We start from the raw sequence: 25,688 nt of genomic DNA on the forward strand, positions 1-25,688 counted from the left end.
GGAATGACATCAGAAAGCCGTGCTAATGGGGAATGGGGCATACCTAGGAAGCCTCTTCGTAAGCAATGTATGTGAATGTCTGGCCACCTCCCATTTCTGAGTGTATACTACCCATTTCCACAGGACTTTTGCTTTCACATATATTGGCTTTTTTCCTGACCTCAGAAGTCGGCACACCATCTCAAACTGCAGCTGATTTTACATTTGCAATACTGCAGATGTGTGAGCAAGCTATTTGTTTCCATCTATCTTGGTAGCTCTATGTTAAGTAATTGCATTCAAACTCCTACTTGCAAATCAGACACAAGCCTAGGATCTCTCCCTTTGGGTCTTCTCCATATAGAATATGGTTCACATCTGTGTTCAATCAAACCAATTGCTAAATGTCACAATGCCCTCATTCACAGGTAGCTTAAAGAACATTTAGTTGGTAATAAAACAATCTGGACTCTAGAGTAGAGTAGCTCTTCAGATGTACGGTACTGTAAATGTTCTTGTAAAGTATGTATATCACAAACACACTTGCATGAAACGACACCGCATAAAAGGCATGTGTATGCCATACATACTCAGTGCCATGACTTTTCCGTGATAAGTAGATGTGGCCCTTCTCTATATGAGTGTCCAAGGGCAACATGTATAGAGAAACTCTTTGTGAACTGATTGATGGTATATTCCTGTTCTCATACAGATGGATTTCATTTGCTATTTTCCCCTCATTCCCCTTTCAATTCCAGTATTTTAAAATCTATGCCACTGTCAATGATAATTTCTGGACTGTGCTCCTGCAAAAACTTTTATGCCAGCTTCTCGTTCCTCTCAGTTTCTCCCTTTCTGTCTTTCAGTCACTGCAATAACAGGCTGCATTTCTTTGCCTCCCTTCCAGGTAAAAGGAAGTAAAGAAAATAAGGGAATATTCATGGGGTTTTTTTGTATTTTCAAAACTATGCTCTGGCATTGCTAAAAAAGGGCTTTCTTTCAGCTTATGAACACACAATATGACATAGGAATATTGGTGTCTTAGGGAGCCTTACTGGTGTCTTACAGAGACAGGATCAGCCTGTGGTATAGTTCAGACCAATTTGAAAATCAGGTTTGTGTCCTTGCATTTCACAGGTCAGAGGAGCCCTGACATCTGGGAGGTGTTCTCATAGTCTCCTGTACTGCTCAGAAGAGAATAAGCTGCTGTATTGAGAACAGATGGTTTGCACTTCCAGTATTCAATTAAGTACTCAACAATCAGAGGAGGACACAGCCAGAGACAGCAGAACATTTATCACAGCCCTCTGGGTAGCCAGCAGAAATTGTGAGCTTGTGAACACTCAAAAGATGGAACACTGGATTGAGATGAGGGTGTTCAGAGGGTGGCAACCATGGGCACTCCTAAATATGCCTGAAATAGATGAACAAAGTTTAGATCTAAGTGTTTCCTCTAACTTGTAGATGAACTGCATAGTGGTTCCAGGGAGAGTTCTCTCAAAGGATTATTTGATCACTTAGCACTAATAAAATAAATGCCTACAGGGTTCAGCTGAATTGCAAGGTATTTTACTAGCTTGCATATAATGGCTTGTGTATTCTTAGATCAGCAAGCTCTTTTCCTACAGGAAACAATGCTGACTGTGACTGATGCAAGGAAAGGCCTAACTCCCAGCAGAGCGTGCATTACTCTACGCTATGAAGAACATCTGGCTGAAGACTTGCATGGTCATTCAGAAAGGTTCTTTGCAGTGCTTTAGCTCTCTGACAAGCTAATGTTTCCTGCAGTAAATATTGCCTTCTCCAAGCTGCTACTTTTTTAGTGAGAGGTTAAGCACTCATCAAAATTACCTCCCACCAGCTATACTCCAGTGCCTTGTAAGGTTTCAAATCCTACAACATCTGCCTGCATTTATTGGGCAAGAAAACTCATAAAATGTTGCATGGCTGTCAGCTGTGGAGGTATTTCAAGACTATCTGACCTGTTAAAGGAGATGAAAAACTCAACCCATATGTACTTTGCAGCATATTGCTCAACTGTTTGCCATTAGGCATAATGAACCCTTCCCCAAAAAGTCTTGTATTTCTGTCTGGAAGGGCTCAGACAGTACAGAGAAGAGTGCACTATATTAACCTAGATGAAAAGCATGATTCTACAATGCTACAGCACTTGACATCAGCAGTGTCTATTAAAGGACATTGCTCCCAGAAGCATATGAATACTTCCTGCAGATAATACTCTCAGATATGCAACCCATTTAAAATATGTCCATTTGTCTCCCACTACAATCCCATTCAGTCCTGCTAGCCTGACCAGGTGTTTGAGGGCACTCTGAATGGTGATATAAACCACATTTCACAGTACAGTTTTTCTGAGTCAAAGCTCTTCCCCTGCTGCCTGCTTCTGGGAGTACTCAACCCACAGAACCTCAAAGAGATTTAATAAGTGATGACCAGAGCAGTTTTAAGGGCCTCGCTTTTACCATCTTTTGGAGCCTGGTCACCTGTATAGCTCAATCCAGCTCAACAATAGTGTTGAAAGTGCTGGGATGGTTTATAATTACTCTCAGGATTTGAACCATGGGAAAGCAATTAAATTTTATTATATTTTGTGAAAGTGTTCCTTTTACACAATTCCTATCAAATGATGCTGCAGCTATAGAAGGAAATCACACTGGATTGTCTTCAAAAACAAATCACAAGGAATCATTTTGGGTCAGAAAGCGAACATCCTTACGATAACGATGTAGACTGTCTCTGTGCAATCCCTTGTCGAAGAAAGAAGCAGCAAAACTGACTTTATTTGGGTGACTCCACGGACACTAAAGATTAAAGATTCCTCCAGCTGTAGTTTCATCCTGGACACAATCCTCCACTGACAGATAACAAGCCATGATAAAGGAAAGCTGGATCTGCCACCTCCTGTGCTGTTTAGTAGCTATGAGATTCCAATTCCCAGGTCAGCACTGAAATCTAACTAGCCCTAAAACATCCGCTGCCATGCAGCTGGGGATAAAAATCTGGCTTGGGAGCATAGCTACTTATTTAGTAATTCCCTTCCCCTTGAGCAAGGTGAATCTCTAAATATCAATGGAAAAGAAAAGAGCAAGCTGGGCAAGTGTCTCCACTCTTTCAGCCATTACTTAGGATGGTGGTAACACTCAACTGAACACTCTAAAGCCAGATATTTGCCCCAAGGCTTTTCCAGCCCCTCTATGCACTGCTTTAGTACTGCAGTGCCTCCAGGAAAAAAAAAGCCCCAAACCACCAAACACAACAGTGGCCAACAGCGGATGCTCAGAGAAAAGTAAGAAACAGGTCAAAAGCAGAGGAGTGATTTTTGCCCTGGTATTGCCTTGTCAACTTCAATTAACCTGCCAGTTAGAGACTTTCTAAGCCAAGGTTGCATCCTCCTCCTTTTAATAACTGTCAATGGACTGTTCTTCAGACAGTGCAGGTATTCTTGTAGTTCTAGAGGTGACAGTATTGTAGTGCAGAAGTTTCAGTGTTTAAACCCTGCCAATATAAATAGAAAGCGCGCCCAAATTACATATTAAAAAGCCCATGCAAGACAGTTATCCAATGCCAGCACAGCAGTTAAGAAACTCTCGAGTTGCACAGCCTATGCTAACTGAAGCAGGGTCAGACCTTATTTATCCACAAACATCATCACAGTCTTTGATTGTAGACTGCATTCTATTTTTTCTATCAGAGCACTGCCTCACACAGTGCCTGGAAATGAGACACATCAGAAAGCGGTATCAGTACTGCACCAGCATCATGAATCTGACATTTCCTAACTTTCCAGTGTTTGACTATGCAGCTATGAAACTATGTTTCTTGATAAAGATTTTTACATGTAATTGTACACTAGCTCTTCTATTGCCTTCTAGGTATTTTCAAGAAAATATTATTAGGTATACCAAATGAACTATTCAGTGAAGCTTCTAGAACATTTTAGCCTATTTATGCCAACTGCACGATAAGCTGAATAATCAAGGCCAATTTTATAATTACCCAAGCTGTTACCATCCTATGGTTTTGGGTTTGTTTTTTTTTTACATCCTAGAAAAGTGATGAAAATAAAATCCACAAACAGAAGTCTCCGTGACATCCGAACACCTCTGTGACTGTTTTCTACACTGATTTTGGGCATTAACTCATGTTTTGAGTTTTCTGTCTGACCTCCACACATGCTCCCAACAGTCAAGCAGCAGGTTAGGGAAACATCACTTTGGTCTTCTCTGTTGGCTCCCGCTTCCTCATCGTACAACAAACCGTGTTTTCTTTATCCAGTTCTTTTACTGTTGTCCCCCTAGCCTATTGCTTCTCTCTCATTCATGACTGTCATGGCTGCTTCCATCTGCCCAATACCATCTTCTGCAAGCCTATCGACAGACAGTCAAACAAAACTCTCAAGATTCCTTCCACCCTGCTCTTCACACTGAGGAAAGAGTTCCTCCTCCTCAGTATATGCAAAACTAACATTTCAAAGTACTCATTTTCTGCAATTTCTCCAAAACTTCTGCACTGATAGGAGGCCAAGATGCTCAAGTTACTGCTTCTAATGCAGTTACTCCTCCTTTATACTTTCTCTAACTCTGTTTACCCTAATCCATAAGCAAGGTTCACAGTTGTGGCGATGATGTACAAACAGCATCACCATCACTACTGGGCAGCACTTGCACATTTTGTTTCAGTGTGAACACGCAGCCAGCCAGCTAGACTTTATGGATATCAAGTCTGATCTTTTGTACAGGACCACCAGAGAATTTTATCCAGCATTTCCTGCAGTGAACTGGTGACTTGTCTTACGCTGAAACATATCCTTCTAAAACTACCTGTAGCGGCTCTTAAGCACAGAGATTTGGACAGACACTCTAAAATGTATGAAACAAGCTAGAAGGATGAAGCCTCATGAAGTGCAAGCCAGCTCTTCACAGCAGACAGCTGGGTGTGGCAGAGCCCTCCTCCACACATTCCTCTGGTGAAACCTCCTCTTGAGTACCTCAGCAGACAGCACACACACAATATCTCCAAAGTAAATGCTCCATCTCAGAGAGGATTCCTGGTTTTGGCTGTACCACTATTATCTCTACAGTTAATATAATCTTGCCATTACTTCTGAGTTTCCATGGGTGCTATTCAGCCAGGAGAACTTGGGTCCCCAACACAAGCTTTAAATCTTACCACAAACCCTGGTGTTCCTAAGGGACAAAGGCATTGACAATAAACCCCTGCTGAGCCCAGACACAGCAGAAACGACATATGATTTGTCAGCCCATCTCCCTTACAAACACACATTTGCTCCCCTAGCTTCAGGGCCATCTACCCTAGTGTCTGCTCCTTCCAATAGCACAACCTCTTCCCAAATCCCCCCCTTTGATGACTAAGGAATAAGCTCTGAATGAAACCTCACAAAAACAGTAAATGGGAAAAATTAAAGCAGGCTTCCCCTTTGGGTAGCAGTAGCACAGATCCTTGCAGCTTACAGTGCATCACTGTCAACACTGCCTCTCCCCTTGACTTCCCTCTCCTGTAAGACAGCTTGTTTTAAAACAAAGTAAATGTAGCATGGTCAGCCCCTGGTGTTTAAAAATCTTTGAAAGGAAGACTGTGCTGTTATTCTGAGGAACCTTGTATTTACACTGTAAAAAGTGAGGTCTGACCCCTCCTGAAGAGAGGCCTCTCCCTGCTGAACTCACCATGGAGTGGAGCGCAGCTTTACTGCCACGTTTTAGACTGGCAACTAATGCAAATCAGCTGTGAAACAGAAGCTTTTAAAAGACACTACTCATTTTCTACTGAGGTTTTAATTTTATGAATTCAAGGCATCTCAGTGGCAGTTTGCTGAGAACATGCTCTCACTCTCCTTTATTTTCTGGGACTTCAGATGGATTTGCTAACTGTATGCCAAACTGCGATCCATTATTTCTCAAGTGTAGATTGAAATTTCCCCTTCTCACACATTTCACCACTAAGTACTTAAAGAGTCAAGCTTAAAATTAAACATGCCACTTCCTTTGCAAAATTCATGCACACAGAGCTAACTATTCATGCCAAATAGATATTTATTGCCTCATATTTAATATGTAACACACAAACTGGCATACAATTGAAAGAAATTAAGGCATCTCTTGGAAAAAAATGTGTCTAGATTATCCAGATAGTAACAAGAGTCAAAATGTTTCCAGCATATCAAAACATTTCTAATTAAACATTCAGATTTTATTTGGCCTCAAGCCAGGAGAACAATTCATAAGCAATTAATTTCACAATCATACGCAACATATACAATTAGTCCATTTCAAATCAGCATTGCACAGAAGAAATGCTGCTTTCTATTAATTCATTATTTGACAGCTGATCAGAATGGACTCTACAAAGAAAAAAAAATGCTTAGCAGTACCAAAGGTCTTTGGCCCCAAATTTAAGTCTGTACCAAACTCAATACTGCTTTGCAATTCCTTGGCAAACAAAAGTTATCCCAGTTACATAACTGAATTTTCCTTTGTAATGTAAAAAGTATTTTGCGGGTAGATAGATTTGGATATTAAAAAAAAATTGAAGAGTGGTCAAATCATTTCCTGCCCAATGACAGTATCCACAGTGGTCTTTGGCCACAGTTTTAACTGTTGTGCAACTTCGTACTTTCATACCAGCTGTCATTTTAGCAGTAATAACTGAAGGGCAAGGCATTGTCTAGGAATTAATGACAAGCTGAGAAGAGATGGCCTGATGTGCAATAAAGGAGTAACACATGCTCATGCAACCGCAGGAAATGCTCTATAAGCTGGCTGCTATTGCACTCCACATAGCTGACAGTTTTCTATGTCAGCTAATGTGCTGGCACAGTTTTCTCTTTGTATTTACTAGCTCACTAACTGGTAAGTTTCTTATATTCCAAGATTTCTCCCCCCACCCTTAGCAACAAGCAGCTTCCTCAACTGCCAGTTAAGATGGTAAGCTCTTTGAGGCAGAAGCTGAATATAATCTTTGTGTCTTATGTTCAGTTTCTACCACTGAATAATAATTTCACCAGAAGTCTGAGCAAATCACTGAACTGTTAAATTTTCAGAAAATGTAAACTTAGAAAAAATTGTGCTAAAAAGCACAATATATTCCTAATATCTAGCCCAGGGTGGTGTTTGGGGATTTGGTGCTGTAATCGTACACTTACATGAGGACTGATTAAGAAACAGCATAGACCTTGAAGCAACATTTATTTACCAGCATTAAAAATGTTATCACTTTAAAGACAAAAGTCTAATGCACGCTGTTACATCCTCTTCTGATTCATGACACTAAAAATGAGTAGCATTCCCAAATTGGCCACATGCATTTCAAATATCTTTGTTTCATTATAAAACAATCTATAGTACCTTTGTGATATAGTTTCATGTCACTTTTATGAGCTATGGAACTTGCCAATCTCATCTTTATATGTGTATGTGACCTATTGCATTAGCTATCTGGCTTATAAACCCCTTCCACATTTAATTTATTTCATGCTAGGGAAGCATGAAAATAGATTTTCCCCTTCTGGCTTGCTGTAAAAGTTTTTTTTTCTTTTCCACTTAAGACCAAAGCATTTCTATCCTCATCTTGTTTTAGTGAATTCTCCTCTTGTCAAGAACAAGCATATAGTTGATAACAGGAGTAAAGATGAAAAGCTGAATGCCACCCCATTTACACCTGCATCATCTGCATTTGTAATGAAAACCAACAGATCTTAAGAGAGCAGAATTTGGCTTCAGAATGGTGTACGTACAACAGCTATCAGGGAGGTGAGGCTGCAGCTTGACATGTGCCAGAGTTACTGCTGGTACCAAAGAAACATGAGAGGAAGCAAACCAGCACCAAATACGCTGGCACTTAGGAAGAAGAACATTTGTCCTAGAGCCCTGTGAGACAAAGTATCTGTCACTCAAGATGTCATTTATTCCTTGGTCATTGGTGTAACACACCTAGGATGGATGCCTATTTGCTGGCTGGACCATGTAACTCATAGATGAGGGGGGCAGTGCGAAGAAATCACATAGGCTGCACAATTTGCTCAGAATTCAGTCTGATCACCCATACCCGCTTGCAGATGACTTCACTATGTTGCTCTGGGAGCTGGTTCTCAATGGAGGCAAACAATACCAAAGTTATGCCATGTATGCACTTGAGCTACTACCATCTTACAATACTAACAAAGAGTAACTTAAGAATTTTTTTTCCTCACACTTGAAAACGCAAAACAGCAGCACGCGCTCCTGGAGATACCTTTCCTTGATGATCCCATGCATGTCACCCTCTTCAAGATGGCTCTTTCAGCGTGATGCAAAAGACATTTTGCCCTTGAAGTGGGGGCTAAGACTTTGATTCTTAAAGCCTCCGGCCTGAAATTTGATTTATAAAAATATGTAAATAAAAATTTGCCCTTTTCAGCTGGTTTAGCCCATCACTCAGAGTGCCTCCCTGGGTCAGCAACGGGGTGACCAAAAGGACTGACGTGAACTGGGAAGAAGTCTCAGTGGTCCTGGAGCTGGGCAGCACAGAGAGCTGCTTGCTTGCATTAGGGAGACTGAGTGATCAGCTCCCCACCCCCAAGTGCTGTGGCGTGGGAAAGCACTGAGCACACATTCCTTGGTAGCACTCAGCACAGGAAGGCTCCTGGCTTCTCACTCAAACCTTTCACTAGCACTCAGCAAGGTAATAAACGGTACGATCAGGGAGCTTCAGACTGTTACTCTCATGAGCGAGGAGAAGCAGCGTGGAAATATTTGTTTACAACAGGAAGACACATTTACTCCTGCTCCCTTTGCCTTGGAGTAAGCACCTGTCACTTGCAGAAACTGTTTTTCCTGTTTTCTTTTGCATTAAAGGCTTAGTGAGCTGGCTGAAATGATCTTCCTGGCCTACAAATCTGAAAAGAAGTGACTTCACCTAATACCATAGCATCACCCTAGGGAACATTATCTGAAAGCACTCTGGGCACATTCAGACTCATACACATATGTATGAAGTTCCTCCCAGCCTGTTTTGGTACAACACATTGTTGTGTCACTATTTGCCAGTGTAACATTTTGAAGAGCTGATGCACAAAATTTGCTTGTCTAAATCTCTTGATTGAACAAAGGAGCCATCTTAAAAACTTCAGTCCCAAGTAAGTCAAGAGTTCGCCTTCTCAAACAGCTCAGACCCTTCTAAGCTAACAAGAAGCACATGTGGAAGGTGTGTTCTGGGGCAACAAAAAGCAACAGAAACCTAGACATGAATACACTGATCTTCCAAGGCAGCAAAAGAAAATGCCTGTACTTTTGTCAACAGTGGTGTTACAGCCATCAGTATCTAATCACATAGCAGCTAGTCCAGAGGCAGCATGGCTGCTATTGCCCCAGGAGAGCACAGACTCAGCACTTCAGCCTATCAATGGAGCTGTCTCCAGTACCTACAACTCCTGGTAACTGCAAGCCACAGCTTTACTAAAAAGAGACGACTTCCACTGCTGACAGTGTAGAACAATCTCAAGACAAGATCAGTATGTTCAAGGAGCAAAACAGAAGCCAAAACCTGAACTCCTGTCAGGAGCAGGACAGGTGAAACTTGTAGGAGTCAAGGTGACAAAAAAAAGAAGCTACTTTTTGGGATTTTTTGTGCGTGTGTGTCACATTCAACCCAGGTGTCTTCAGCATGTCCATGAGGCATTCAAGCCACAGAAACCATCTCAGTGTTAGAGATATGTGCTATGACAAAACAGTAGCACTTGAACTCAAAGCAGAGGGTCACCTCTCTGTCTTCAGCTTTCTTAAATAATTTATAGAAAAAAAATGGATTTTACCTTGTTTCCCAGTTTTCAGAACTGTTTATGATGTTATTTGCTCTCAGACTTAAAATCTAACTGGATGTGTGTGTCTACCTTTCACATTGAGGGTTGAGAAGAACCAAGAGAATTGACAGAGACAGTTTTGCAAGGGGGATAGCTACGTGTAATGACACAAAAGGGCATTCTGCCTAGAGGTTTTAAAAAAAGACTCCGAAAAATACCAAAAAGTAAAGTGAGAGACTTGATCTCTCTCCCCTTCCATGGCTTCTACAAGAACTTGGGAAAGTCATGCAGTTCCTCTTTGGTTTTCCAAGCCTTGCAAAATCTCCGAGGGAAGGACAGAGCCAAGGCAGAGCTTTATCCTCATGTGCATTTGTCTTCCCTCCAGCAAAGCCACTCCACTTGGAGTGACTTTTTTCCTCCAGCCTCTCAGAGAACTTACGTGCATGTGGTACAGATGGACTAGCACCACTGCTGGGAGAGCTGCTGCAGTTGTACCTGAGCTGCTTTTAAACTAGTGAGTCTGGATATGTATAACCATAGCAGGAAAGGGTGCAGCACATTTAGTCTGCGTAGCTGACAGGCTTCCTGACTCTTCCCACTCACCAGCACCTGAACTGGGCAATTTTAAACTACTTGAGGTATGTTCATTTGTGCTACTGTCACATCCTTGACAAGACTGAAGATATTTGATAAGATAATATAAAGATAAAATAAGATAAATGCAAGAACATTTGCATTCTGATCTCTTGGAAATGTTTTTCTAACATTTGCCTCAGTTCACGCGCTCATGGCAATTCATGCGTAATGCAAGGCACTTTCAGATGCAGGTATGCTGATGTTTAGCAGAAGACAAAATATAATCTTTACTTCTTACTAGTCAAATTAAATACAAACACCAAAACGAACCCAGAATATGAGGTAAGGTGAGGAATGAAACTGCACCCCCAGGGGACTCAAGGTAAAGGCAGAGAGATAAACTGATGTTTTAAGGATGTAATCCATTTCTCAGAATATACTCATTATTCCTCTTGTAAGTAAAATGATTGATAAAGCTGAAATGGTTATGCTACAGTTCCTCTCATCTGCTATTGTTTTGTAAGAATTTATCATCACTCTGTGGGATTGCCTGGACAGGTGTTTTTAAATTCAGATTACACAGAGTACATCCAAATTTTAGCAGTACTACTTCAATTCATGTTTAATGATTCAGCAAGTCCCAGGAAAAGAAACAAATAACTTAAAAAAACCCAACACAGTCCACAATATCAGGAACAGTACACAGTGGAGGAAAAAGCACATGAAATACCAGTCAAATAACAAAAACCTACCACATGCAGTTCAGGTTTCTGAACAACAGCACAAAATGCTCAAAGAAATCAAATACCATACTAGAAATTGGCTAAAAGGAATCACAAATGAAATTCCACCATTTACATTTACTCTTCTTGGCAATTCAGATTTAAATTCTTTCATGAGTTTCTTGGAGTTGGCAGGTCAAAATTCAATCTCCTGAGAGCCGGTGTTTCATACAGTTTCTCAAATGGAATGACAAGAAAATAACTTTATTTTTAGAAATAAAAAGTGTATTTTGGCCTTCCTGGTTGCACAACAAACCAAAATGTTGCAAAGCTACAAGCACAAGGCACTGTCTCTGAAGCCTTAAGAGAATCCAATTGATTATTTTATAATCAGTTACGATTAGACAACAATAAAAGTTACTCTAAACTTACTAAATCCTAGCTCAGTAACCTTGAGGAAAAAACTCCTTTCAGCTCTGCTTTTCTGAACCTTACCTCAGTTGTCTGTAGGTAATTAGTGACATTGGTACTTTGGGTGTTAAAATAGGCAGATGTATCTTAGCAGGTATCAGTCATGTCTTAACATTTAAAAAAAAAATTTCTAGTATCAAGGTATCAGTTGTTTTTTTTTTAAACAAAAACTAGTGGAGAGAATACAGGGCAGTTTAACCACAGAGCAGTTTGTTCAGGACAGCATAAAGCAGAAGTATAATACTAACAGTACTGTTTGCATGAAGTGTAAAACCACCTCTGTCTTGCTTCCATTCAGAATCTTGGAATTCACGCTAACACACGCTAACAAACCCAGGTATGCAGTCACAAAATTAATTAAAAAAAAAAGAAAAAGTTTCTGCAGAAAGGCAAGCTTATACTGATTATATGCAAAGTTTTGCTAGGGTATGCTAGTGCTAGATTCAGTGTCTAAGCCAGCAATTAATGCCTTGATGAGCAAAACAGACGTAAGAAGACTTACCTCCACACCTATCCTGACTGCCCATACCTAAGCGTTCCATTGCAATTGCAAAAGAGGAATTGGTCTAACATAGGGGTACAGGATTCTGACCTCTCATAGCACATCCTGCAAGGCACTAAGCTGTACTCACCATGCATCTGGTACGTGTACGGTGCTTGTCCAGCAGTTGGGGTACTGAAGCTGGATCCGTAGCTAAGAAACCCACTCTGTCCTGGGGAATGGCTCAGGCTGTCCTCTGTTTTAATGCCTTTCAGGCATATCATAGGAACCAAAAACAGAAAATGAGTGTTTGCCACATGAAGGTGTAAAAAAGCAAGTTTAGGAATTAACCATTTTTCAGCTAGGTTGTAACCTAATAAACTCTGGCTTTCCTATACTTTTCTTCCACTTTTTTTTAATCATTACCTGTATTACCCAGTTATTTTAAGTAATAGGCAAGTAAATCCATCACAAATAATATTTGAGTCGGCTGTATCCATACCTGAATGAACTTTTGGTAAGATGGATAAACAATCATGAATAATATAGTTTTCAAAAACAATTTACGAACAAATAGTTTTGTTTTAGAATTAAACTCATTGACTCATGAACTTTCTGAACAGTTATCAGATGCAATAAATGATTAAAAAGCAAGAGGACCTTCAGCAAAATAACCTCAAGAGTTATCTTTTACTTGGATTAAATTTTCAGCTTTGGTAGCAAAATATTTATTGGCAAGTCATAGAAGAGGGTTATCATCTATTCAGTTAGATACAACATACAGTTGAGGAACAACAGGTAAGCCCTGAAGCCACAAAAATCTTTTCATTACTAAAATCAGGCAATTAAACTGACAATTTACAGGGGCAACAGCAGTAACTGAATTAAACATTGCAAGATGAAACCTTTGCTGGTAGTGAAAGGGGTTGATATTTTATTCTGAGATGCTGCTGAGATGTACAGCTGTATTATTAAAATAAACAGCTGAAAGGTGCGTCTTATTATGAACCCTTTGGGCGTGATCCTTCCCTCTTTTGCATGCCTATTTGCACAAAACAAAAAATGGCCATTAGACACACCCTGAATGCTGGGACTACAACAAAGACCCAGTTGATGTTCTGGCCTCGGATTTACACACTTCCCATGCTGTTGCCATCTTTTAGCGCTTGTAGGCTAAGTTGCTAAAAGACAAGTTGAATTCACATGCCTTTCACCAAACATGCTGTTTTCTACCTTAATGTCTCTTAAAAGCAACAAGTCTGCATTTGCTCAGCTTGGGAATCAATTCTCCCAGATAATGTTTTCTCCAATAAAAATCAGTTCTTGTAGCTTTAGGTGTGAATAGCTGCAATGCAATCTGAGTACAAGTCAGCAACAAGATGACAATGCTGCATTGTGAAACATGGGAAGTTTATTTGGACAGTGCATGAACATGTGTTGGTGCAAGCGTCCGGCTCTATTACTGCTGGGGAAGCAGCGATATTTGCAAGTGTGTGCAGAGAAGCCGCTTTTCCTAACAACCCATTACATCAGCACTCTCATGCAAGCATTCAACCTACCCCAGCTACAATTAATCTTCAGCAAATGGGCCTTTTTGGAAGTCTAAAAATTGTTGTCAGACAGCGAAATAACTTAGCACCAAATTAATTTCCACACAATGTTCTATTTTGTCTAGAAACTGGCCAGAGTTTTATTTTTGTGCCTAAAAACAATACCGCTTCATTGTTCTTGGTTGTCAGCCAGGTGGAGTTTTTCATATGCTGTGTTGAGTATCTTAGAGAGGGTATATGGGCTGGGGGAGGGAAACTGCTGCTCAAGGATGCTAAGAGGTCATCCACAGGATTTATAAGCAGCATATGGGCCTGACACATGTATGCCCTAAAGACTCTAGGCAGTAGCAAATGGCTCTACTTTCACCTGCTCTAACAGGACAACTGTTCAGAGTTTGCCTTGGAAATCAGCCAGCTGATGCAACCACACAAGTAGCTCCAGGAAGGGTCTCAAACATTCCTCTCATCATCCTGGTAGAGCTTCAGCTCTGCCAAGCCCATTTCCCTGGCGTTCCAAACTGTTGCACTGATTTCCCACTTCAGTAAAAACCTGACAGTGGCCATATAAAAACTTCTTGTTGGGAAGAGATACTGTATTTGCCAAGCAAATAAAGGTTTTTAAGAGCACAAGAGAAAACATGAATAGAGACAGAACTGTGAAGCCATGTTAAAGCTGCAAGACAGCACTCACAGTACCACCTGCGAGTAAGAAGCCCAAGCTTTCTGTTAAAAAGCTGCACCTAAGCAGAACCAGCATCTCTTTGTTTTTTAGCAGTGGAGAGAACTTCCCAGCTCCCTCAAGAGCTTGGTATTTCCATGCAGAGCTTGAAGACACTCTTAATACTTGGGTTACCAGGCATTCCTCTGTCAGGATGTGTGGTTAATTAGCCCCCTGCCTGAATCCCTCAGCTGCTCCTGCCCAGCACCATCTCCCCACAGCTGCTGGCAAGGCTGTGCAGGAAAGCAGGGAACACAGCTGACTGGGGTTAGAAATGTTTACTGCATCTACAGCTAACAACCATCCATTAAATATAAACCGTCTTCCAAACCAAAAGTATTCTGTATCATTACACCAATGCATTATTCCCATAGTAATATATAAAAAGTTTTTCTTAAAATAACTTGTATCATTGAAACTCCAGAAAGAATCAAGAAAGGTGCAGTGTAGTTTACCTAAGTATCTTTTTACTGCAAGAGACTGTCTTGGCATGAGTCATGGGAGCACTCACCAGCTACTGCCTCTCAAGTGGCACTCTACTGAACCCGAGTTTCTCGTGCGTGTCTCATATCTGACTGGCTCCAAACTTACCTAGTTTGGTCATAACCCAGGATATCAAGTTCTGATAGGTAGTTCAAAGTAATCCTAACCTTTTAAACAAGTCAGATTTCTCTAAGCCCAAGGAGAGAACATCGCCAAGACAGAAATGACCTGTCACTCTAAAGCTTAAGACTTCAAACAGATATTTTCTAGGATCAAAGGACAATGCCCTCAAAGGTAACATGATGTCAAAGTACTCACCTGTAGGAGGGTATGCCATAGGGGCTGCCCTGGAGTGGAGGATAGGCAGTGTATGCAGCAGCCTGCTGGATTCCCGTGCTGTAGCTGAGTCTGTCCATACGTTGCCATTGTTGGGAAAGATGGGACTGTCACTATATGGGTATAATGTCGATTCAGAACAAGAAAACAGAAGGTCTAAGGCAAGAGGTTCTGTGTATGATCTTCTAGAGCACACGTTGACACTTCTAGTACATTTTGGTAAAGTAATATCCAAAGTAGATGGTGAAGTATTGTAGGAACTCTGAATTGACTAGACTGGGGCAAAAGATTGTTTTGGTATACAGCTCCTGATATGAGCTATTAGATTAGCTACCTAAATGCATAGGGAGTTTAAGACTGTGGCAAATATCTGCAAGTTAACAACACTAAATCAACACTGATTTTTCATGTTTCATTTTGGGTTTGCTAAACAGAGCTAGTGTCGTGGGAAACCTCTGACATTTCACATATTCCTCTGCGGTCACTCATAAACTAACAATATTCAAAACTGATAAAGTCTGGATTCCCAAGGGTACTGAAGTACAGCACACGGTACCTCAAACCTTCTTTCACTCCATATCTAACAAGATTAAGAACCAGTTACTTCACTGGGCCAGAGATGTGCAGGGGAACAGGTGGATGGGCTTAAGGCAATGCTCTTTAAGGTGACAAAGTCTGCACAAAATGGCTGTTCAGCAAAACACGTTTTTAAATTACAGCACTTGGCACGAGCACTCACTTTGTGGAGTACAGATGGAGAGGACACTGTGGTGCTGCTTTGCTGCTGCCTGGAAAACAAAATTAAAGGGTCTTAGATTTTCATTATGTTTTGTTCTATGGCCAAGCTGATACCACTGTTTTTACCACTGCTGGTTTAAGAAAAACATACAGCAATTAGATGACTTTTAGTGGATCTCTACTAACTGAGGTAGGTAAGAAAATTATTCTCCACTTAATAACAAAGGCATGTTTAGATTTTAACTGAGGGTGATACCGATTGATTGAGCTACCGCTTTCTTCTTCCCATGGGACTGGTATCAATCATGAAGCTGGGCTTTGGTGGGATGACTCACACATTAAAGGCTATAAAAGCAACTACTATGATTACTGAAGTGATTTAAACTCATTGCACTTTTTGCCCTTTTGCTTTTTTGGTACTCTCCTAGACCATGATTAAATAAAAATTAAATATAAAAATACAACATTGTAAATCTCTTTACTCTTGAATTTTTTTAGTTAACTATAACCTACCTTATTGACCTGCCAGAAATCAAAATATTAAACCAGTAGAAAATGTATCACACAGGTTATACGTGCAGGATGCCTTCCAATGTACCAGAAAGTTGTGTCCTGCAACACTACCAAAGAAAAATGTGCCACCATCTTTATTTAAAGAAAAATTTAAATTTAATTAACTAAAATTTTTAAAAAATCTAAAGTAAAACCTGAAAAGTTGTACTGAAAACATCACCCCATGAGTATTATGCAGGTTGCCTCCATAACGTCATCCAAATTTTGATTCTTGGCTCCTGGCTGGAGCTGTTGGATATTATCACAGCACTGTAATGCAAAACCCCCTCGCAATCATCAATAATGACATTAGGCACTGCAGATTCAGCGTCTCTGGTTGCATCAATGAACATACAAGACTACCTGCACACAGCTCTACACAGAGAGAACATCTAGCATCTCCTTGTCCACTGATCACAGCACTGCCACCCTTAACATTCGCTGCTAGCAGCTATAGTGTAATTTGTTACACAGCATAGGAAATATCACCCAGCCTCATGCAGAAGATGATCTCTCAACTGCAGATGCCCATGCCGGGTGGCAAGGGAGATTCCTGCAGTGCCCCTGAGGCCTGCACATTGCTACCGCCAGGCAGGAATCATCAGCAGTGCTGGTTCCACGTGTTGACAGGGACACACCCGCAATGCTGTAGTTGGATTGTCTTCCATACAAAGTTGTCCAAAACAGCACCACTGAGTTTGTTCAGCCATTTGTAAGTTCGTGAATTAAACGTTTAAACCATGTTTTATTTAATGAAATATACAAGTACGTATAAAGTCTAACTACATGCAAACAGTCCTATGGGCCTGAGCAACTTGTTATGTCATAAACATAGAAAGAATGTCCAAAAAGATCTGACATGCTCACATATGAAATGTTCATTCTTCCTGATTTAACTCTCTTTGAAGATGTTCTTTCCTACACAATCCTTTTCCACACCATTTACATGGCTTTATCATTGTACATTATAACAGGGAGATGTACACCAAACTATTTTTAAAAACAGTTCTATTTAATCTGGTAAACTTTTAAACCAAATTTCATTTAAAAACGCATTTTTATCTTCGTTCACTTGCTTATGGAAGAACTCATGCATTTCCATTGGAGTTTTAACTAAAATATTGATTATTAAACATTATAAAAAAGAATAATATAAAATTGTAGGTCTACTATATGTAACAATAATACTGAAAATATTACAGGATTTTTAAAAGAATGTTAATTTGTATAATATTTACTGTATATAATAATCATAGGCATTGTAAATTTCCTAGGAAACATAATACTGAGCTTATTAAGACTGAGCTGAATTTCCTAGAAAACATTAACATTTGACCAAAAGGTAACAACTTCTAAAAAGCACAGTTTTTTGAAAAAGGATGCCCTTTTTTCACAAACTCTGAAATCTTCAGAGATAACTTTACTCAAAATTAGAAAAGTAATATCCATGTACTCCTTTCTCTGCTCTCCAGGATAACTGCAGTGGTTTAATAAGAACTACATACTAGGTTAGAATACATAAAAAATGTGAAAATAAGGGTGTCTGTGCTTAGGTGCTTACTGAACTATTTCCTGAATCCGAGACCAAATGGCATTCTTTTGGTGATGTTCCTGAGTCTCTCAGCTCTCTCCCCGGCAACCTGTCACCCAGACAAGTTACCTGCAAGCTGACTGTGGCCACTTTCCGGCCTCATATTTACCTTTAAGGGTCTCCCAACTGTTTCAGGTGCATTATCAGAGCAGTGTTACTGCAGCAGCATTGCTTGCTTTAAGGAATGTGGCTCTGGTAACACAAGCCACTGATGACTGGGGGCAATGGGTTTCAGAGTGAACTGGCCATGACTGCATTGACACTGCTGCTTGTTACTATTATCAAGAGAAAAACCCAGCTTGGGTACCTCTGTCTGTGCAGCAGCAGACCTCAGAGTCATCTGTCCACAAGCCTATGTGCTGGACTCTAATAAGTTTGTCTTAGCTGGATGCCTGTTCCACCTCCTCATTCTCCTGAGTATGAAGGAGAAACAGAACAAACTTGCCCAATTACAGCCTCTGTGATCAAACACACTTTCATCACCCACTCTTCGCTCTTCCTCCTCCAAAGTGCTTTATTGGGGCACATCCCTCTCATTTCACCCTCCTCCACAAGAAATTCAAGCCTCATGCCCTTTCCAATCCCATCTCTCCTAAGTTGTCCCCCAGTTCTGCCGGAGTTCTCCCTCTAGCTGAGGACACCCCCAGAACACCACAGAAGGGCAAATACCACAGCTACAGCCCCCTTGTGTCCTTTTCCAGGGTCCCCTGCAGACACTACCTGCTCTGTGCACCGAGCTGTTTGCAAAGGACAGCTCAGGTAGGAGGACAGTGTGCCAGGGGAGGGACCATGAAACTTACACAGACCTAATTGCTAACAGAATCACCCTAATCACTGACAGAAACAAAACCATAAGGACTCCTTCTTCATGCAACCCCGATACACCTTAGAAAAGGAAAGCCCAGCAGCAACCCTGCCTTAATTCCTCTACCAATAAAGAGTGGGTTAACAGTAACCTATTTCCCACTCAACAGGCAGAGGGGTTTAGTTTAAAAAAAATTAATTTAAAAAAACTGACAAAGGATAGTGTTATATGAATGTACACGTTCATCTGAACATACAGATATAGCAAAAAAGACTGTTTCTAAATCCAAAGCTGGGCTTACCTGACTCACTTTCAGTCTCACTATGAAAAATCTGCTTTGACTTACCTGAAAGAAAACAGTTCAGAAAATTAGATTTTTAGATTGTAAAAACAAAAACTATACTATTTCTGTTACACTGCTGCTCCCTGCCAAAAAGGATTGCATTGAAGAAATAGACTTTTTTAGTTTTCATTAATTCATAATGCCTTTTACATCTGAGAAACAGGAAAATTTAAGCGTAAGCTTAATTTCTTTTCAAAAAATAACGTATCTTCAAATTTTTTGTTTTTGAAAGAGGTAACTACAGAGTAAATAAATACATTTGCCAAGAATGCCAAGTGGGAATTTACTGTGTGTCAATATACAATATACTACTGTCATTGCCAAAAAAAGCCAAGTTAAACCTACATGTGTTTCTACCCAAAAGTGCAGGACCACAGGCAAAATATGTGCACTTGAAAATTATATTGATGTAATTGCACAACTCATGATAAGCACCCATGAGAATAGCAGGTCAGACATCTACATGGACACCTACACAAATAAGTATTACAACTAGACTTGCTAAAATTAAAACTGTGTGTGTAATACAGAGCATATATTTGTGTGAATTTATTGCATTAAAAGCTCTGGCAGTCTGAGACTTGACAAACACACAAGTATCTTCCTGTTCTTCAAATTAACAAGAAGTATTTTCAAGGTAAAGAGCATAATCTTGGTAGCACAGAGGATCATTCCATAGAAAAATAACCATCATATTTCTGTAAGAAACACATCAACATGAGCTGTCACTAGCAAAGTGGTGTCCAACAGTGTAACTGCTACGTTGGCTCTTATTTATATTGCATAATAACAAATAGTTTCTGCACCAAGAAGTTTACAAAATGATGTATTTAAAAATCATTTCTAGCTCTAATCTGTTCTGCAAACATGTACATTTAAAAGGAGGTTTCTCTTAGATTGTTATCCCTTCCACTGCTCTTGTAAATAGGCAGTCATGATGTACGTGATTTAATCATGCAATTTCTAATGCCTTAGCAAACATACAAGCAAAACATCTCCTTGGCTTCTAAGAACCTATAAATGAAGGGTTAAACATACTACTAAAACATAATAGCCAGTGCCTTTTCCTAACTCCCCTCTAACAGGAAGGCTGACAGATCCTGACCGCAGCAAACAATAGCTGGGATTGTACTAGCAAGAACTAGTTCAGCTGCATCACTTGCCAATAATTTTTTTAACAGATTTAACATTCTTCTGTTTCCTTCACTTGAACAGTATGATGGGGGTGGAGGGGAGAAGGAGGAGAAGAGCAGATAAATTTCCATCAGTCTCAACCACTGAAAGAATTTGTCCTTGGTACCTGCCAAATATGAAACTTCAGACCAGAGGCCAGCCAGCAGGGCTAACCGTTTTGAGATGATAGCAATGATCTCAGAGTAATGCAAACTGGGGCACAGAGCTGCTTTGGCAAAATGTTTTCTGGCTCCACAATACGTTGTTGGGCCTGGGAGCCCGCACACACCCCACCCCAACAGCAGCAGCACAGCCACCAAAGCCCAGGGCTCACATTCTGGGGCTCTAGTGGGGTCCAAACGAAAACTGCCAGCTCTACACAAAATACGTTTTATACCTGCAATTCTTCCAGTGGAGCAAATATATACATGCACATGTGCATAGGTATGCACCTACTATACATAGATATATATCTACATACAAAACATTTCAATTCCATTTGCATTCAAACCATTGCTGAACTACAGGATTCAGCCACAACTGGAGTGTCTACAAGAAAATATTAAAAAATCTCAATTGCCCACCATACTGTAGAACTAACTGTCAGAAGCAGAGGCTTTGCATGTGGCCAGTTGCCTTTGGTTACACATATATACACATTATGTTAAAGCCAGTAAAAAGTAAGCAAAAGAGGCAGCCTACCTTCTATGTCATCTGGAGCTGTGGCATAAATGTTAGAAAGGTTAAGCTTCAGTCTGTCAGGGCACTCTCTATTTACAGTCAGGCTGGGTGATATCACTAGATCTAGCATTTCCTTATACCTGAAGGAAAACAAAGGAAAAATATAATTTATTCATTAATTATGCATGCTTACTAATGATTCAATTTTTTTCCCTAAGAGTATAAATATTAAAGCTGATTACCTAAACCCAGGCTTCATATAAATTCCACATAATAACATTCACTAAAGTTTTCATCAAAGGGAAATGCTGAATTAAAATGCAGTACTTGCTCCCTTGGAGATTACACCCATCTGATTAATGCTTTCCCTTTCTTCCTGGATTTTGCCATACAAAAACTAAATAACCTGATCTCTCATATGCCATCAGAGCAAGAATGTACACACCAGTGTCCAGTGAGGCTCCAGAACAGACTATTAAGGGCTGAAAATTACGTTGAGAGCAGTTAACAGCATTACCTAGTCTTACAAGATAATGAGGTTAGCAGTGGTGATAGGATCGGTTTTCCAGGGGACACTTAAACCAGGCACCTAACTACAATATCCTGACCATTAGGTGGCAGTGGTACGAGGACAGTCCCTTTCACATAAAAAACCATCTTACTTAACCAAAAAATTTAAATGAACAATATACAGGACTTGAGCCTCCAAAGAAAAATGTAATTGTTTGTGTGCACATGACCTACACTATAATGAAAGCTTACAAACTCTGCATTAGACAAACAGTTCAGAAAAGAAAATTACTAAATCATTTTTTTCAGACCCTATGTACAACATGAATAGGTCTATTCGTCTAAATACCACCATTTTCAATATATGTGACTGAGTCCAGCTATACACCTTTTCAGAAGTGGGCTCCAAAGACACTTACTTCAAACAGGGCTGCTTGTTTTCCTTGGAAGCATTAGGTGTTTGGGATGGGTATAAAACATGGCATTAAGTGCACAGATTTGCGTACCTATTTTTGCAAGTTTGGGCAAAGACAACAAGGTGAGTACAGTAAAGAAACTGTGTGTTACATTAGGTATCTCCAAGACGGCTTTTATGCAAGGCAGGTTTCCTGGACATCTTTACCCCCACAGCGTTCTGTGCTTGTTCCTGTGCAACCAATGCCTGCGGCTGAACTGTGAAGAACCTACTGGCCAAAGAAAATTTGAAGCTAAGTTTGTCAATCAATTCTGGGTTGTTTTTGTTGGGGTTTGTTTGGTTGGTTGGTTGTTTGTTTTTTTTAATACACACAATGTATAGAAACCTATTTGAATTTTCTAAGACTACACCAATGCATTTTGCAGCTTTAGGTTCAAGTCCAGAACAAATGATGAAAAAAGTAGGACTCAAAGATGCTATGCCCTTTTTCGCTTTCTACAGCCACATAGAGTACACGCCTATTTCAGTCCTCCGGGGGTTACTGAGGGGAACTAGGGCTATTAGGGAAAAGTGTAACCGTGCTCTTGGACTGAGCAGGGCCCAGGCAAGAGCAGATGGGAGAGAGGGCATATGATGGTGAGCAGGTCCAAGGCACCTGGCACACCCCTGCTCTCTGGCTGGGACTTATCTGAGCTGGACTATAAAGGCAACAGACAGCATGGCAGCAACAGGCTGGCAGCAATCCATAGCACACCTAAACCATCATGAAGTTAAAATACAACAGCACATAAACCTGAAACCTTGACACTGGTCTTCCGCAATGCTAATCTACACACTTCTGGGAGAAGCAGGCAGGTTTGTGTTGATTTTCTGTTTAAATACCACTTTACCAGCTTTGAGAAACAGAGAAACAATAAACCACACACTTTTTATCTGAACCTCTCCAATCACTTTTACAAAGCCTGCAAATACCTGTGAGGGAGGATAGTAAGTATTGTTATGCACAGGCACAAACCAAATTAAGTATTTTACCTGTAACTAGAACAGCAAAGACCAATGCCGAGTTCATTTTAACTTCCCCACCTAACAGCTGGGAAGGCACTCTGCCCAGGCCGAGAAAGCATCCACCCTCTGTGGATTTGCAGAATTGCCAAGAATAGGTATGAAGAAGCATAACCATGCACAAGGTCCACAGCCTCAGTCCTCCCTTCTTGAAATGGGATCTGGGCTCCTCTTGTCTGCCTCCCTTGGAAATCCATGTGGACATACGCATTTTCACCACCAACACAGCCTCAAGTCCAGAGGCTGGTAAAGGCTTCCTGATTATGTGCCACGAAGGAGACCCTAAATCAACAGTGAATGACCAATGGGGTAGAAATACTGTACTCTGAATCCAACACTTGTGAGATCCATGCTTCCTAACTGCTGTGCATTATAGATTTGCTAAGAAAACAAGACTAGCATAAAAATCAGTGTTGCTTTGCAGCTCGAGGTTCTTTGTTGCTAGTGGGCCTCAAAGGGCTCCACCTTCAGAAATGTCCCTGTAAGACAAAGCACAACTGCCTCCCCCTCCCCTCCCTTAAGAGACAGACACTACAGCACAGTAAGACAGGAGCAAAAATGCAGGTGCATAGGGGCCACCAATCATGCTCACCACCAGTGTCCACGCAACCAACTGCATAGAAACACAACAAGGAGTCAGATTTGTACAAGGATACAGAAAACAGTCTCTAGCTGTAAAAATTCCTCCCTAAGTGACTCAGTCTAATGACAGAGTCAAAACAGCCATCCAGGACTCCTGACCTAACCCTAAACAAAACACAGCTCATGAGAAACTTTACTCAGTCCTGATAGTACTGGAGTAAGCTATGCTCCAAACTGGTAACAACAGAGGCTTCATTGAAGCACATGTGCATCTGCTTTATAGGCAGTCTCAGGCACGAGGAGGCAGGCAGATGTCTTAGAACCACGTACTGTCAGGGGTGGTCACAGCCCTTCTGCACACTTTGCTTATGCCAGAAGAAAAAGAGATTTTTTTTTTCCTGAAACAGCTAATCTCACTCTTGCTGGCACAGCCAGGCTGCCACAAAAGAAAGGGGTCAAGAAGATTTTTGTGGTGCTAACTTCTCAGTGGGGAGGAACAAGGTCTCTCCTACAAGCAACAATGGCTCCTAAGGCTCTCTTAAAAGCAGCAGGCTGGGCAAGGGCTCTTTTCCCAGAGGAATTACTTTCTTTGAATCCACTGGCACCCAATTAAATTTTGTTTGCATGGCTAAGAACGCAGGGTTTAGTTTTATACCAGGTTTTCTCTTCTGCTGTAAGCAATGTCTGATTTCCCCCCCCCCAGACACCTTATTTCCTTAATGCTATACCTGAACTGAGGAAAAGCACTGCTGTCCTGTCAAGCTGGGGATGTTCTACATTGTTTCTCAGATAACACATGCCCTTCAGCATAATCCAAAACCCCATCATTCATGACACTGCCCGGACTGTTGCCAAGTGAATAGGAGCAGATGTTTAAAGTGAAATGATCTTTTATAATGATTAATGCACTTTAATTACATCATTATTCAGATATTTCATTAGCTACTCTGAAAATGTTTTCTGTTGGTTTTGTTCTGTTCACTTTTGTATTCACACAGTCCCATCACGCTTCCCTGGATTTGTTCTATAACATTTTCCCCATTTTTTTCCAGCATCCATTTCTCTTTATGTATCAGTTGCATGTACAAACAGGTATCACTTCACAGAAATGCCTGGCTGGTTGTGCATGTCACGTGTATGTTCGCATTGTTAGTGGCTCTGCATGTTTTGCATGCACTTTTTACCAATTTGTTCATGTGCATTTCTTGTTTATGTACTACTTCGCAAGAGTTTCTGAAATTCCAGTTTTAACAAATGGCAATCTACATAAAATCTTCAGTAAAACCATGGAACCAGGATGGTACTTAAATGACATGCTGGAGTGCAACTGATGAAAATATCAGGTCTTTGCTTGCTTTTTAGAGCAAAAAATTTTCTGGCTTAAGTCATGTACAGTAAATCAGTAATAAAGCTTGCTGAATATGAGCTTTTATTAAAACCAGTGATGGCAGCATCTAGCATACTGGGATGACAGACATCTGGAAGAGCTTTTGGCTTCTATAATTAAGAAGAACCTTGTGTGAATTTGGTGCTCAGCTTTTCCATTAGAATCCCCTACTCAAAACCCAATATTTTGCCCTGAAAGTTGGCCCACAAAATCTCTGCCAAGAACAGAAACTTTTCTCTTTACTAATGTTTAGGAAGGAAAAAAGAAAAATAAAAGTCTTTTTCAGTCATTCTGAAGCTAGGAATGCCAAATTAAACATTTTAAGGTTTCAAATTTTTGATCGAGGTGTTGGGGTAACCTACAAATCACATTTTCTTTTACAATGATGTTTTGAAGGCAGTTATTCCAGGCCCCAACTCAAAACACTCAAAACGTGCTGAAAAATCAAACTACTGAGCGATCCTATCTCTCTCCAGCAAAGTGCTCAAAGATAAGTGTAAGTGCAGTGCCAAAGTGGGACCCAGACTGCAGACTGAGTCAGCAAGGTGCTCTGGATACTGATGGTGATGAGAACTTGATGGATAACATTTTGAAAGGATGAAACAGGAAATCTCCATGGCATTGTAGGCAGATGCAACCACATCACAGCTCTGCTCAACACAGCTGAAAGGCCAGAAGGCACCAGCACGGATGAAGGAGACTCCTCCCAAAGCTTGGAC

At 40.6% G+C, this 25,688-nt stretch overlaps 1 protein-coding gene across 1 annotated transcript in view; it reads right to left on the reverse strand.

Annotated features, from left to right (window-relative positions):
* Positions 1 to 25,688, reverse strand: part of EYA2 (EYA transcriptional coactivator and phosphatase 2) — an 87,911-nt gene that overhangs the window by 38,645 nt on the left and 23,578 nt on the right. Inside the window, 6 exon segments of the mRNA XM_037402869.1 lie at positions 12,195 to 12,311; positions 15,114 to 15,195; positions 15,197 to 15,260; positions 15,870 to 15,918; positions 19,118 to 19,162; positions 21,035 to 21,153. Of these exon segments, the coding sequence (XP_037258766.1) occupies positions 12,195 to 12,311; positions 15,114 to 15,195; positions 15,197 to 15,260; positions 15,870 to 15,918; positions 19,118 to 19,162; positions 21,035 to 21,153 (476 nt within the window).

This window comes from Falco rusticolus, chromosome 10 (assembly GCF_015220075.1).
Source record: "Falco rusticolus isolate bFalRus1 chromosome 10, bFalRus1.pri, whole genome shotgun sequence".
NCBI lineage: Eukaryota > Metazoa > Chordata > Aves > Falconiformes > Falconidae > Falco > Falco rusticolus.